General features: G+C 36.8%; 1 protein-coding gene across 2 annotated transcripts in view; it reads left to right on the top strand.

Annotated features, from left to right (window-relative positions):
* NAA15 (N-alpha-acetyltransferase 15, NatA auxiliary subunit) overlaps window positions 1-16,174 on the top strand; it is a 38,486-nt gene extending 22,312 nt beyond the window's left edge. The window contains exons 11-20 of one of the 2 annotated variants that reach the window (XM_057432224.1): window positions 1,374-1,543; window positions 2,167-2,319; window positions 3,660-3,788; window positions 6,231-6,444; window positions 7,585-7,778; window positions 9,886-9,994; window positions 10,593-10,691; window positions 11,439-11,582; window positions 12,604-12,701; window positions 14,722-16,174. In XM_057432224.1, coding sequence (XP_057288207.1) covers window positions 1,374-1,543; window positions 2,167-2,319; window positions 3,660-3,788; window positions 6,231-6,444; window positions 7,585-7,778; window positions 9,886-9,994; window positions 10,593-10,691; window positions 11,439-11,582; window positions 12,604-12,701; window positions 14,722-14,922 — 1,511 coding nt within the window. In that variant the 3' untranslated portion in view covers window positions 14,923-16,174. Of the gene's footprint in view, window positions 1-1,373; window positions 1,544-2,166; window positions 2,320-3,659; window positions 3,789-6,230; window positions 6,445-7,584; window positions 7,779-9,885; window positions 9,995-10,592; window positions 10,692-11,438; window positions 11,583-12,603; window positions 12,702-14,721 lie in introns of those variants that run through there. The other variant, XM_057432225.1, reaches the window with a different exon arrangement.
* Window positions 16,175-16,454: the final 280 nt, after the last annotated feature.

Here is a 16,454-nt window from a genome sequence, read left to right as displayed (position 1 = left end):
GGGGAGGGAGTTTTGGAGCTTTTCATGAGGGCTGGGTTTTGTATTCTTGGGTGTTTTGTTTGTGAGTTAAAAAATGTTTTCCAGGTTTTGACTGGCAGCTGCTTTCTTGTGAGATACGGTTCTACGTGTATTGAATCCAGGTTTCATATTTTCCTCTCCGATAGCTTTGTGATGTGTAGTCTTTTCCCCAACTGCTTTGTAACAGAAAATCTCTAAGAAAAAGCTTTTCTGCGTAGAATATCAACATAGTTGATGGTCTTGAGATTTTGGTAGATGGATTATAGTGGTGTGATAATCAAGATAGCATGAATGACAATATATGTGAAAAGTTTACGAGACAATCTTTATTGAAGTTAAAACTAGTTAATTTCCTGCAATACTTTCTTACGAAATTCTCACCTAAGTTGCCTGTTATACTTTTCCCTTGAATTCAATGCTATAGGCTACAATGCAGCTACTTAATACCTGTTGAAATTTGTCCAACCCTTTCAAGCACATTTGTGCTTTTCTGGTTTAAGGAAATGGTTTACTGTTATTTCAGTTCAGTAGTTGCTTTGATATTAAATTTCATTCATATTAAAATTCATTCAAATAAACAGTTTTCTGGTCCCTTAAAATGAACAAGTGCGTGGTTATGTTACAAACGGAAGAACCAGAACCTTCTGGCAGGAATAGAGCCCACACGCCCTGCAAGGTGCTATACCTCCTAGTGAAAATTGAGTCGTGAACTTCTGAGACTTCCATAGTATTTTTTGATTTCCAGCAGAGCTCCCCAGCTTTCAAGCCTGGTTTGTGTATAGGAAAGTTTTCTAGGATACATTCAGGCAAACAGTGATGGTAAGTTTGTCAAAGGTGGAGACAGTACATCTTTTTAGAGCTAGGTTTTGCAACAGACAGCCTGTTTTGTTTAAAAATATTCAAGTATGTGGGCTGAAAATATGCAAACACTGAATTTACTGAAATCCTTTACATTGCTACTGTGCAACACCTGTGTTTAGCAGGATGCTGCTGTACACTTAATCAGTTTTAAATAAGATTTCTGCATGAACTGCAGACTTGCACATATGGCTGCCCTGATTACCGGACTAGTTGGAACAAAGTGCAGCTCTCTTCTGACCCACTAACTTGCTTTTCCATTCCCTTGACACCGTAGTATGAGAAGAGAGCAGTATATGCTCAGGTCTTGTCACACCATAGCCTTAGAAGTTAATGAACTTACCTGGACCCAGGTATTTGGATGCAGATCCAGGTGTGGTATGACAGCCTGCTATAGAGATAGAATTAACTTCAGAGGTGTTACATATTTACCATTCTGCTTTTGGCATGTTGTTTTAATAAACTGGACATAACCTCCCTCTGTTTTTCTCCTCCAGATGATGGTAAAGAAGAACCTCCAACCACTTTACTCTGGGTCCAGTATTATTTGGCTCAACATTATGATAAAATTGGACAGCCATCCCTGGCTCTAGAATATATAAATGCTGCTATAGAAAGTACTCCCACTTTGATAGAACTCTTCCTTGTGAAGGCAAAGATCTATAAGGTAAGTTTGTCTTACTCTTAGTGACCAGAGGTTATTAGTTTCTTAGGATGGAAGACTTTTACATAATGTTTTTCATGTGAACATTGAAGCATATTAAGCAAGACGCATGGAGAAATCCGTGGAAAATAACTTCATGAGTTGTAGTGAGTTTCTAGATAAGAGGTATTGTTTGGCTACTTAGGTTTTTTACTGCATAAGTCCCTAGGAAGGTTTTTAAGTCATTAAAGGACAAATATACTGCAAAACATGAATTCTCAGTTTAAAATTGTTTCATGTTAAAAATCCCACTAATAAATTTAGTTGATGGCTTAAGTGTCTTCCACCTATTCTTACTGCCTGTTTTTCTAACTACTTAAAAAGAGTTCTTAACTACACTATGGTATTGTATCAGAATGGGATTATCCAAAGTGTTCTTTAAGCATTTTCAGGAAAGACCTATATTATCATAATGAGGGAAAGTAGTTTTTCTGCCTTTTTACTTTTTTCCTTAAAGACCTGCTGCTTTCCTGAAGAAAGCCGCTTATTTAAAAGTGTGAAAAAAAAATAACTATATTAAACAGTGAATGGTAAAACATAAATGTTTTAGAATTACTGAATCTGACTTGAACTTCTGTCTCTTTAAGCATGCTGGAAATATTAAAGAAGCCGCAAGGTGGATGGATGAGGCTCAGGCTTTGGACACAGCAGACAGATTTATCAACTCCAAATGTGCAAAATATATGTTGAAAGCAAACTCCATTAAAGAAGCAGAGGAAATGTGTTCTAAGTTTACAAGGGTTTGTTGCATTTAACTATAGCTCTTTTGAATAACATGGACCTAACCCATTGTGGAATAACTTTGTGTGTTAACTTTCCACTCACCTTTAGTATAATATTTTAAGTAGTTTCAGAGCAACTGTGTTTACTTGCTTCACTAGTGGTGGTCAGTATTAAGTCATTATTAGGATCTTGCATAAGCATGATTCCATACTATTTAGTGAAATCACTGAAACTTCAACCTGATGATTTTTTCAAAGTAGTCTTTGGATATAATGTTGATCCTATAAGAAACATGGAAGATCTGATTCAGTTGCCCATGTCTCTGACTTTTTCTTTTTTCTATTTCTTTTTATTTTTCCTAGTAAGCTTGAGAATTCAGACTTGGGACAAAATTTGATGGTGTTGCTCAATGTAATCTTTTTTATCTTCTTTTGATCTTAGGTGTAGCGCTGAAATACAAGCTTCCTAATTAAAAAGCAATAATTATAGAAAACCTAAATTAAGCATAATGAAAATTAAACTAATTATTTCCTCTGATTTTTAGCTGCCTAAATGAGACTGGTTTGAAGCCTGCCTTTCTGTTTCATTTGGGGCATCTTTTGAATATTATCTGGCATTTCCCAGCTTTAGCTCTTGGCTGATTCTTGAATTGGATGTTTTTTGCAAGATCAAAGTGAAGTCAGAATGGCTGCATCCATCCCAAGTAGCTGCCTTTGACATTAAGTTTGAAAGGCATAGGATAAGTTCTACAGATCTCTGCAAGTATATATAAATACCAGATTTGAAAGACAACTGTAATCTCCTGGTTTTTTTTTAGCGTCGGTATGTATCAGAGCTACCAGTATGCCATTTGCTTTGCCACTGCTCTCTAGTCCTGATGGCATAAGAAATAACCTATTAACTACTCTGTCGCTACGCTTAGCTCAGTCAGCAGGTCTCTAGAAGACACAGATGGTAGTTTTAGGAAAAAAAAAATCTCTGCAGGTGTCAGTGTCATGCAACATACGAGAACTTCTCTGCCATTTTTCTTCATGCCGCAATGTGTTATTTGTGTACACAATGTTAAAATCACTAAATTAATGTCTTCTGTCGTAAAAGTGAGGAACTGTCGCAGTTAAATGGTTATTCAATGTGTATTCTAATAAGCGGAACATAGATGAAATGTTTTTCCTTTTTTTAATGAACAAAACAAGTCCATGTTAACTGTGGCATTTCTTGACTTTTGGGATTCCAATTTTGAAGTCTAGCATTCTTTTAATAGCTTCTTTATTTGTGCTTTTAATTAGAGCAAGATAAAAGAAATGACCGTTAACATATTGGATGAGACTTTTCTTCATAATGCTGTTTTTGCTTTTAGGAAGGAACCTCAGCAGTAGAGAACTTGAATGAGATGCAGTGCATGTGGTTTCAGACAGAATGTGCGCAAGCTTACAAAGCAATGAACAAATTTGGAGAAGCACTTAAAAAATGCCATGAAATTGAGAGAGTATGTATCTAGTTGAACTGTCTGGGTTGAAACACTAGCTTAAGTTGACTGTGCTAATATGTTTCCTTTCTGAGCAGTAAGAGTGTACTTTAGGTAGCTTAAGGAGAGATTTCATTTCATGTTGGCCACTGGTGAGTTGATTAAATTACATTTCCTCCTAAAAATGCCATTGTAAACTGTGTATTATAAAGAGATTCTATGAAGTCACATAAAGATCCAGGAAAGAAGAGAAAACTCTCAGAAATAATCTTACTTTTGCCAGGGTACACAAAAGTGTGTATTTGGGGTACAGAGCGCATGTGTACTTTAAGTCCAAAAGGAACATGGCTGAGCTCACAAGCCCAGCCTTAAAGAAAGGATATTGCCTTGGTTATTGTTAAGCTCCTGTATTTTAGAGGGAGAGAGTAAATGTAAAAAGCTATAGGAAATATTAGGTATCTTTGCCAGTAAAATGTACTAGGCTATAGTTTAGAAGAAGCTACTAGAAATAAAAAGACTTTTTGGAGCAGAAAATGTATCCAAAATGGGGGTCTGCTTGCACATTAAATACAGATCCATACTAAGGAAAACAAAAGAATTTTAATGCGCATCTTCTAAAGTACGGGTTTGGGGTTTTGGTTGGGGGCGGGGTGTGTTTTGTTGGTTGTTTTGTTTTTTTGGCGGGAGGGGGGTTGTTTTGTTTCATATTAAGGACAGTATGGTCTAGAAAAAAGAGCAGACAGTTGAGGTTGTAAATGAAATGCTCTAAGTTGAGATCTTAGTAGGAAGCTACACCCATTTGCAAATAGGCTTAAGGAGATTTCAGCACTAATGCTTTTCTGCAGGGGAAGCTAGTCTGTGAAATATTCACAGATTAGAACGAGTCAACAAAATGATTTGCCAGAATCATGTTCTTTAAATCTTTAAGTCTTAAATAAATTTGTGTAAAATTCCGTTAAAAGAAATAGTATAAGAAAACCGCTGGTCTTGTAAATTGTCTTAGGTACCAGAAGAGCTCAGCAAATGAAGAGCTAACATAGTCACCCTAAAAAACATTTCTAAGGAATTAAGTCACCATATTTAATTTATTTATTGGATTAATTGATTGGGGATGTAGTAAAGATCAGAAGTAAGATATGTTGTATTCACAACACATCAACAATGCTTTTGTAAGGAAAAGCAGTGTCTCTTAAATCTTTTAAAGGTGCCAGTTATGCTTAAGGCAGTCTAGGTGATAAAATGTGTTCTGGATTTCAGAAACACTTTTGATGTCATCCTTTGCGTCTTGAAGGATGTAAACTACCTCAGAAAAAGAAAGGATGTTGATTTCATGGGTTTAATAGCTGGTTTGTGACTGGGAAATAGAGTAGGAGCAAATCATCAGCTTTTACAAGAAAGGGAGTTTATCATAGAGATGACTAAGACATCTCTCTAGGGTCTCCATTGTTTGATAGATCAGTGAATGATCACAGAAAGTAAGTAGTGCAAGGGCAACACTTGCACTGTCTCAATACTAAGTGACAAAATGGTGCAAGAAACAATGTTCAACAGTGTAGTTGGCGGGAGGGACAGAAAGAATTCTTTGCCTATGTGTAAGTAGTAAAAGATTTTATATTAATTATTGCTGCTCAGGAAAGAAATCCTGGAACTATTGTAGACAATGTTGCAAAAAGGTCTGTATTGGTATGGAGGAGCAGTCAAACAACAGTGTTGGGGGTTAATTGAGTGGAGTAGTAGTACTTTCCTTCCATTATATATATCTGTCATACTGTTTACATCTGAATATCACACCTCCTTAAAAACGTGCCAGTAAAATACGTGCTATGGAGTAACATCAACATGAAGAGATTGCAGTTAGCTTGTCATGCTTACTATTTTAGCCTCAGCTCTGACAAGCATCAGCTGAGTTTAGGATGAAGTTGGGTGAGATCATAAGTACATGGAGAAATTGGAGAGGGGAATGACTTTTCACTGCTGCTTAAATCAAAACAAGGAGACATCAGGTGACAATGAGGAAAGCAGATCTTAGAAAAGGAAGTACTTGCTCGCACCACATGTGATCTAAGTGCCACAGATCACTGCCACAGCCTTTAATGGAAGTCAAAATTATACTTCTGACTGAAAAAATTAGAGGAGTTCATAGAAGAAAAATCCTTCAAGTGCTGTTTAAATACAACAAATGTAGAACTTTTGTTCTTTGAACCACATATTGTCAGAGGGTGCTTACTGTTGAGAGATTGTGAAATGGGTGAATTTTGTTTCTGACCTATGATGCCTTCTGTTCTTTTTCCCATGACTTTAATTTGGGATGGTTTTTTCACTCACATTTCTGAAAGTTAGGGTGTATTTGTCAAACAGCAGACCTTTACTACATTATTCCTTTGGGGAGAGTGTATTAAAAAAGTCAAAGTTAGTATTTAATTGGTAATACTTGCTAAATAATATTATGTTACGTTGTGTTAGCATTTTGTAGAAATCACGGATGACCAGTTTGACTTTCACACTTACTGTATGAGGAAGATTACTCTTAGGTCTTATGTGGACTTGTTAAAACTAGAAGATATACTTCGGCAACATCCGTTCTACTTCAGAGCAGCACGAATTGCCATAGAGATATATTTGAAACTCCATGATAATCCCTTAACAGATGAAAATAAAGAACACGAGGCTGATACAGGTATTTGACCCTCAGGATTTATTAAATATGCAGTTTCACTAATTAGTAGATACTTTACTAAGATCCAGCATTCGTATAATTGTCAACTGCAGTAGCCAAAAACAACTGTTAAGTAGGCAGACTGTAACTTGGCCTGCATATAAAAGGATATATTGTATTGAAAGTTGTACATGGTTTTATTTTGGTTCTTATAAAACAGTGATGGGGTTTGTAGCGGCAGTTGTAATTCTTAAGGAAAAACATGTTTCTGTTATGAAATGGCCAAGAAAACATGGAATTCTTGGGGTTGTTGGTCTGTGAAATAACAGATTAAAGCAGGTGTGCTTTAGTGATAGCTCTTTCTCAATACTAAGTGTTGAGTATTGCATTTTATCAGAACGCAAAAATTTGAGTAGGAACTTAAATTTTATCATCTCTTGTTTCTGATGTAAAAATGTTTAAATCTATCTCTGGAGAGCAACTTACATGATTATGCTTTGGGGCACCTCGAGGGGTATGAATAGAGGCTGTTGAATCCTTCAAGAGGAATTTGACAGGTTTTAGTATTTCTCATCTGAGTTCATTTGTGTGGTTTAATGTTCAAATTAAAGCAAGTAGATGTGTAACAGAATTTCTTGTAGCCACTTTTTTTTTTTATGTGTTTTAAATCAATTCTCCATGGTTTTAATTGGAGGAAGGAGAAGATCTAAATATGAATCAAATGTAAGATATCTGTAGGGCATTAAAAGCAAAACTGGAACTGTCTATAACAAAATACAACTATTTTGTCTGACCATTCAATTACTGTATTAAACATAAGTTGTGTAATGCCCAAGGAAAAAAATCAGTGTGTATTGGTGTGCACTTTTACTCCTCGCCCTGGATTTGTTGAAGTCATGTAATAATTAGTTTGCCCCACCTTTAGCTTGTTAGATTATGGTTCTAATTCCTACTGCCCTGATTTCACAAAGGAATTTGTGCATTATGAAGCAGGAGCATAGACTGCAATATAATGTATCAATAGTAAATATGCTTTTACAAATGTCAGCATTACTAATTTGTACATATGGTTTAAAGATGATGATAGTTTCTTGCAACTGATTGTTACTGTTTAATATTAGACATCAACGGTGTCTGGTTTTGCCCTTTGCATGTATACAGCAAATATGTCAGACAAGGAGCTAAAGAAGCTACGAAATAAGCAGAGAAGAGCGCAAAAGAAAGCACAGCTGGAGGAAGAGAAGAAGAATGCTGAGAAAGAGAAGCAACAGAGGAATCAGAAAAAGAAGAAAGATGATGACGATGAAGAAATTGGAGGACCGAAAGAAGAACTTATCCCTGAGAAATTGGCAAAGGTACTTACTAATGTGATAGTCAAGTCATAGGAATGTCTAGAAAAGTTCCAGTGACCACACGTACAATTTGAAAGCCATTCAGATAACTTCCTTTTTGTATGGCTTCTCTTCACAGGTGGCATTTTAGACAGAATTCTTTTCTAGGAATAGTTTGTTGGATATACTATCAGTTATGTGATGAAATCACTGCTTTTGTGCGTGGTTCTCAAAGGCGGCAGTTGAATATGTAGACGTTTGCTGCAGGTGGAATTAACTTCATGTGTGTATTGCACTAACTTGTTGATTATGCCCTATTTCTAGTTGATCGGATGGAAGTCTTTCTATTCTGAATGTAAGGTGATTATCATTCACTCTTTATGTCCCATAATATTTTTTATTAATCATAGACAACCTGTGAAAAAGAAGTCCTCGAAAGACTGAATGCTTTAGGAGTATTTGTTTGCATTTAAAAAAGCATTATAGAAGCTGTTTGGAAATACCAGTAGGCTAGACTGAGATGGATGTTGAGATCTGGATTAAGACCTCTAGAGATACATAAAGGGGAGATGACCCAGAAGGCTATTCCTGTGCTTAAAGTTTTACCTGTAAGGAGCAGGAAAACACCTTGAAAATGTGGGGGAAGCTAATGAAAAAATTACGTATAGACTCAAAAAAATAATTTATTGTAATAGTAGTATAGAAATTAATTTACAGTAATAGTAGTATAGTATCCAAGTACTGATAGATGCAGTATTTTCACTTCATACATATAATGAATATTATTGACTCTTGAGGGTATGATATTTGAAAGCTGAGACAGTGAACTTCATTCTGTAGCCAGGAAGCAAATGACTTAAAACAACTTGACTAGTCATTTCAGAATATCGTCAATATTTCCATTGTTTAGCTCGGTGGTTGTAAGAAGCAGCGTTCTAATGGCAGTGCCAGTTAAGACTGAAATGGTCTCAATGTCACGTATGAAAATTGAATTTTCCTGGGTTTCCCAGGGAAAACTAGGCAATTTCCAAGATTATAGGGAATGGTTGCAGCTCTGTAATGCATTCCTTTGGGAAGTCTTCCTTAATGATATTCCAAAAATAATACCAGAATCATGATATAGACACTTCAAAATTCAGTTGTTTCCCAGTGCCAGAAGACTGTTTCTGGTATCACTGGTCACTTGCACCTGAACCAGTTGCCCCTAGACTTCTTTGGCATTAAAGGCACACGTTTGAAATCTGTGTTATTATAGGTTCCAAATAGTCTAAGTGCAGTTGTGACTGATGCATGCAAACTCATAACAGCACATGTAAATGATACATGTTTAATTGAAATTGCTGTAGTATGTGCTTAGCAGGATCTCCATAAGGTGTTCATCATTGTCTTCAACTCAGTTGCTTGCAGTGAAGTGTATTGCTTCAGCATTACTACGTTGTTGACAGACAACATTCAATTTTATATCCATTTCTGAGAGTAGCCTATGTTCATAAAAATGTTAAAATGAAGATCAATGGACAGTTCTCGTTCAAATTATCCCTAACCTCTAGATGCAATAGACCTGTCTGAAAGAATCTTTGCACAGAATGAATTTGTGTTAAAGCTGTCCATTTACTGGATTACAGTAGCTAAGACCAGAAGACCATGATCAATATCTAGTTACTTCAAGCTTGCTGTTAGTATCTTAGCTGGGAATGTTGCCATGACCTGACAGCTTTTGGGAACCTCTCTGAACTCATGAACATTGTCATGACTATAAAATAGTCATATACCAACATCTCAGACCCATGCGTGTAGATTTACATGGGGAGCCAGACTGCCCATTACAGCACAGGTTCAACTGTAGCTTTGGTTACTACTGATGTATGATAAAAGGCAAAGACTTGCATCTCTGTAGGAAAATGTGTTTTGTAACCATCACAAAGAAACTTTATGGACTTGACAGTCTGTATTTAGACGCTAAAACTGAGTGAAAGATGCAAAATCTGGAACACAGGAGGTTCTAAGCACCTTATGCATTGCCTTATGAGAGTAACTTTCTGATGCGACTCAGAAATAGCCAATTCTCTTGTTGCAGTTACTAGATTTAAACTTTGTGACTTAGTTGTGTGTCACTTCTTGGAATCTGTAGGTTGAAGCACCTTTGGAAGAAGCCATTAAATTTTTAACACCCCTGAAGAATTTAGTGAAGAACAAAATAGAGACACATCTTTTTGCCTTCGAGATTTATTTTCGAAAAGGTAGGTGAGAAAACGAAAGAAAGCAGGTTGATGTTCATGAAGATGTATAATAGAATTCAAGCAAAAATTACTGATGAGGCATGAGCAGTCAGCGCCTGTCGGAACACACACAGCTTTTCATTGGACCAGCACCCAGCCATGAACAGTCTGAGGGGAAAAAAAAAAAAACAAACAGCAAAGTTTGAACATTTGGTGATTAGCCACTTTCTTTGCTGTGTTTAAATGTATAAGCAACAAGATTGTAGTTAGTTCTCCCCTCTTGCATTTGCCCTGGTTATTTGCTCTGTATCTGTAGTTAGAACTACATGCTGTAAAGAAGCGGTGTACAGTTGTCCTCCTTATGAGTACTGGTCTTTTGAAACACTGGACTTCTGAATTCTTGTATTATGCTATAAGAACTTAGTATGTTCAAATTTACTTACTAGTTTAAGAGGCCTAACTCACTGGTTAATGAGTTTATTAATAATAGCTGTTGCAGGACACTTGGCTTTTAATTTATTCTGATTATTCAAATTTCAAACACTAAATGCTCCTGCAGCATAATGCAGCGAGTTCCAGCCACAGGTGTTTGAACATTTGCCAACACTTTCTTTTCCAGAGAAGTTCCTTCTGATGCTTCAGTCTGTGAAAAGAGCCTTTGCTATTGATTCTAGTCATCCTTGGCTTCATGAGTGTATGATTCATCTCTTCAGCAGTGGTATGTATCTGTTTGATACAACTTCATCTGTACACATTTCCAAATGATACCTAACCTGCGTACAGACATTGTTACTTAGCTTATAGTCTGTTAGCGCAATTAATTAAAAATATTTAATATACATAGTGGAAAGTTTTTTAATAACTGATTCATGCTAAAATTAAGTTTGTTTATTATGATTGTAGCTGGATTTAGTTATTCCAACAAGTATTAGTAAGTGGTTTTGAGACTGTGAGTAGTATGGTGAACCTGAAAGAGGGACTGAAGAAACAAAACTGCAGAGTGAGGAATCTGGCTTTTCTGCTGGCAGCCTGTGTCAGCGTGCAAGGATAAGGCCTAGTATTCTCTCCTATGTGTTAGAAAGCTGGAAGGATTCTTTCCTACCCCTTCCCTTCCCTTGCCCCAAAGGTCACCCTTCCAGTTGGTGGCTACAGACTAGGTACATTTAAGAACAGGATTCTGTGACCTCAGTCTTTGAGCCTATAGATTTTAATCAGTAAGGGGGAAGGTGTATTGGAATAAAAAGGCTGTGGCTTTTTCTTAGTATCAGAAAACTGTCACAATTAAGCTTTTTCCAACCAGATCCAGCTATTTACCTTTTCAAGTTTCATGCATCTTCCTTTGACTTTTTTTTTCTATTGATAATGTAAGCGTGACAAATATTGAAATAATGCATAATGCATAAAGTCAATTTTAGTGTGATTACCTGTGCTCACCTTAGTTAACTGCTTTTTTCCAATTCAATAGTATCTGAAAGTAAGGACCTTCCTGATGCAGTTAGAACGGTGTTAAACCAAGAAATGAATCGGCTTTTTGGAGCAACTAATCCAAAGAACTTCAATGAAGCTTTCCTTAAAAAGAACTATGACTCGCTACCACATAGGTTATCAGGTATTTTGTCTTTTTCTGTCCTGATTGTGTATTTTCTGTGCTTATCTAGCAGTGGAATCTCAGCACCAGTGATGTAAAAATTACTCTTTCCATCAGGAACACCTTTCTTCTCTTAGTTTGCATTTTTGTGACATGACCTTCGCGTTGTCTGTGGTTTTCTTTCATTTTTTTTTTCTGTATGCTGTTAAAATACAGATTTTTGGACCTCTGTCCTGTTTTCATTTCTGAATAATGCTGAGTGTATAAGACTGTAACTGTATTTAATGCATCTGTGGAATTGTTGGAGCTATGTGAAGTAGTATTTTGCGAGTTGCGAAGTTTTGATATATTTGTATAGGCTGACTGCAAGAGAAATGTGCTGAGTGATCAGCAAGCCAGGTAATGCCCAGACCTGTTGGTGTGCCTAACAAGAGGAGCTTAGATAGTGCTGGTTGCCTGTTATGAAAGACTGTCTGTCAATAGTGACCACATATTACAGTGGGTACCATAGGAGAAACAGAATGTAAACCACCCAGGGGAGCCGAGCAGCATTACTGTTGTGGCTCAGACCTGGTTGTGAAAAGCAGCAAGTTTACTCTTGCATCGTCTGGCATTAAATCCCTTCAACTACATCTGTGCCGTGGAACTGTGTCTTGGTTGTGTCCCGATACCATATTAGAAAGAGCTCTGTGCGCGCATCTTTGTGAAGGAGATATGAGCAATGGTGCTGGGAGGGAGCTGTGATGTGTTGCGGAAGGTCTGATGTCTTCACTGCGTGAGACTCCACAGTACACTGCAAAATGCTTATACCATGCAGTGTAGACAATGACTGTTTTAACGCTTTGTCTAGCATTGAATAGTAGACTTAAAGGTATCCTCCTGCTTGCTCAGGTGTCAACATTTAATACACTCCAATGTGGTTCCAGTTTGAAGTACTGCTGTGGAGTTCAGTATCTCCTCTTGGTCATAGTATCTCTGGTGATGTTTGTACTTAAGTTTTTGGTCATCCCCTGGGTGATGAAGCTTATTTTTCCTCTTGTAGCTGCCAAAATGATGTACTATTTAGATCCTTCCAGTCAGAAAAGGGCAGTGGAGCTGGCAATGACCCTGGATGAATCCCTCATTAACAGAAATCTTCAGGTAATGGATATTCATAAATCATAAAAAAAATCTGGTATATCTGTGGAAGCTTTATGCAAATTACAGAGGTAAGAGGAAGCTGGGATGATGGCTGTGCATTATGGTAAGGAGGTTGGGTTGGCATGAGAGAAAAGGGTATCAAGTTCATCCAAACTGAAACGTGTAATGTCTTAATTTAGTTTTGTCATAATATGAAAATAGATAGGTAGCAGCAGAAACCGTGTTATTGCCAAAAGTAATGGGAAAGCTTATTAAACACAAGATGATTCACTTGGAAAGATGTGAATTCATATCTGACTCATACCCATTTTTGTTCATGATTTAGAAGAGAAAAAGGAGATTTCCTGGGTTTTTTTCAACTTGCATTCCAGACATGAGAAACCAACCTACTGAGCTTCACTAAAGCCTGGCAGCATTTAGCATCCATCCATGTCGTGTATGCTAGCATTAGCATAGTAAGCCAGTCTTTTTCCAATCCTCTGACATTTACTATAGCTTTTATTTGTTCTGTGTATTAACTGTTCTGTCCCCCTACTATGGGGTTATATGAAGTTCTCTTCAACAGCAACTTTTGCTCACATTTGCTCTTTGCAAAATGCTGGCATCCACAGAAGGTCAACTATATCTAGATTTATGCCTGTGATATGCCCCGAGACAGCTGGTCTTTGCTAAAATGAAACATGATAAATTTGATCTCTTTGCACACAAGAATGCCTTTCAGCAGCTGCCTGGACTCCTTCAGAGTTTCTGGTTTTCAGGGCATTTTGAGTTTCCTCACGTAAAAGTTCAGTAGACCTCCAACTCTTACTCCATGTTGGCACCAAGAATGCTTTAACTGAACTTTTTAATGTTGCATATATAATCCTTATACACTGCTTGCTTTAGTCCTTCTAAGGTAACACCTGTAAAACAACCAAGCGTTTTTTATTACATTTTCATGTTTCCCCAGTCCAAGTCCCAGAATCTGAGTTTCAGGCAAACAACACAACTGTGAGGCAAAAAAAAAAGGCTGCTTAAGGCAATTTAATTTGTTTTCTTAATCTGTTAATAATCTGTCTGAAGCTTTTTGAGACTGCTTAAACAGTTACACAAAAATACCCCACAAATGAGAAAAGAGTACTGAATATGTACTCAGATTATAAGACATGAATTTGTGTCCTATAACCAGGTAAAATAAATAGCAGAGAAAAGAAACCAGCTAGAGAAAGGATTTGACTCTTTAACATACTAGCAAGTTCATAAATTATGACAAATTATTTCCTTTTCTCTTTTCCCACTCTGTTTTGTCCAAAAATCCTATTGTGAACTTAAAATCCCTCACAATTAAAGTTCTGTTGAAGCCAGCATATTTCCAAAGGGATTTTTTTTGGAAAATGCTGTGGTTTTCCCCAAAAATACTGCAACAAAGTCCAGCAATTTTACTTGCAATAGAGCTAAAAAAATTCTTGAGTCGCCAGACATAAAAAACACAATAAAGAAATGAAGTGCCAGGGGAACGAAGAGAAACAAAACATCCCAGAGTTTGCTCAAGCCTGCCAAGGAATCTCTCTAATACTTAATTAAATGTGCTGGACACAGCGATGCCAAAGGAAACTGTTTGACTGGGATACAGAAATAATTTAGAAAAGACTAGAAAAAAGAGAAAGGACATTTTATTCCTTCTCTGCTTTCTCAGGTAATGTTCTGCCATTGTGCAGTCATGGGGCGGAGGGGGGGGGGGGGAATGTTTATTAATTCTTTATAAGAAACTTATGAAAATAGTAAAAAAAAAAGTCAATCTCTTTAGCCTGTATTACAGCTAATGCTCAGGCAGACTACGCTTTTCTTACTGGGAGGCTTTATTTTGAATTGGACTGCACTGGTATTTCATGCTGTATCTACTTAAAGTAATTGGTTATTGATAGAAACCTGTAACTGAATTGAAGTTTGTTTTCTTTCCAGTATTTGCATTTGTGGTTTGTGAGCATTCAGATTAATGTTCAAGAAACCATAACACTTCCTTATTTTTCTCTTTAATTAGACTTGTATGGAGGTATTAGAAGCTTTATGTGACGGTAGCCTTGGAGACTCTAAAGAAGCATCTGAAACTTACAGAGCAAATTGTCATAAGCTTTTCCCTTATGCTTTGGCTTTCATGCCCCCTGGATATGAAGAGGATATGAAGATCACAGTTAATGGAGATAGTTCTGCAGAACCTGAAGAACTGGCCAATGAAATATGAACAACTTTATTGGAAAAAAATGACATTGGACCATATCTGGTGTATAATATTTTTGTCACGCACCTGCTGAATTGTTCTAACTTACACAGAGAACAGAAGGAAAAAAAAGGTTGCCTTCAAATAGTTTTACTTTTTTTTTTATCCTGCTGACAAAGTATTATATATGAGATATCTAACATATTACTGGATATAGGTTGTTTGGTTTCTTAAAAATTAAGAGCTGCTAAAATTGAAGAAAAAAACCCTTCTCCTTACCTACCCATGTTTTTAAACTAATTTATATGAGTGAAATGTGGCAGCACATAGCCCTCTGAGCAGGTGTGTGGCAGAAATATTACTTTAAATTTGTCTTGTGAGATTACTGTTATCTCAGACAGCAAAAATGCTGTTTTAGCACTGGATTCTTTCACTGAGCACAAAGAGTTGATGGGGCTTTAGCATCTGACTGATTTTGATACGGGGATGATTCTGTCCATAGGAAGTATGCAATGTGAATCAGAATATAGAGAAACCCTCAACATACACGTTATGTTGCGGATGCTGGGACATACGGATATCAAGCAGAATTAAGAAACATAGTGTGTTCAATAAGCTTGTTGTGTCTCTGAAATTCACTGTACACGATCAGTTCGGTGTTCTTGCACCACAGTTTTTAATGGAAGGAACCAGTTAAAACACTCTCTCTCTTTAAGTTAAACTGGGAGGGGTTGGGGTGGGCAGAATCAACATTGCTGTTTGTGAGATGAACGTGGCGGCTTAGGTTGGCCGAACTTTTTAAAACTGTAATGCAAGAACCAAATAAAATTATGCACTGTGATGTGGCACCAACTAATTAGAAAGATCGCATGCATTTTTTCACTTAGAGTGAAAACGAAATGAGAACATACTATGGCTTGAAGTTGCAAAGAGGAGAACTCCTGACTACCGTTTTGACAGATCAAGAGACTAATAGTTTAAAACCTCAGCAGGCCTTGTTCACGTTATGCAGAAAACAAATTAAAAGTGCTGCAGTTTAGATACCTCTGGAACTTTTCCACAGTGTCACAGGTTTGTAATACTTGAAGCCCTACATTTCTAAGAATATATTTCTTGCTCAGTTGTTTCAGGCAAGCCCAAGACTTTGTAACTTTTAAGGGGCCCAAGATTTTTTTTCAATAACAGACCAGCTTCTTATTCCTGCAGTTACAGATGTAATTTCCTTTGTCAAACATAAGGTACCAAATATAATGCAATAAAACGTTTTGAAAAACAATTGTGTGAATATTTAAACCGATCTCTGTTGTACTTTGAAAATGAATGGGTTCACTAGAGTGCAGCTCAGGGTTGGCTTACTGTGCTGTCCAGTTATGCTAATAATGTCACTGCTGATGGGTGGTTGTTGAGCCTAAGTGCAAATGCATTATATGTAAATACTGAATGTCTGGGAAGTTCTAATAACATAGAATGCTTTACTACTTGGCTTTTAAGTTCCACCACTGTTACGTTGAATTTTATTTTCCAAGTCAAGCTTCAGTCTATTAAGTCTACTGTGT

This window comes from Pezoporus wallicus, unplaced genomic scaffold, assembly GCF_028554395.1.
Source record: "Pezoporus wallicus isolate ANWC-B61680 ecotype Strahan unplaced genomic scaffold, APGP_CSIRO_Pwel_v1 contig_6872, whole genome shotgun sequence".
NCBI lineage: Eukaryota > Metazoa > Chordata > Aves > Psittaciformes > Psittacidae > Pezoporus > Pezoporus wallicus.
Note: the sequence above shows the minus strand (reverse complement) of the source record. Positions and strands in the feature narration are given on the sequence as shown.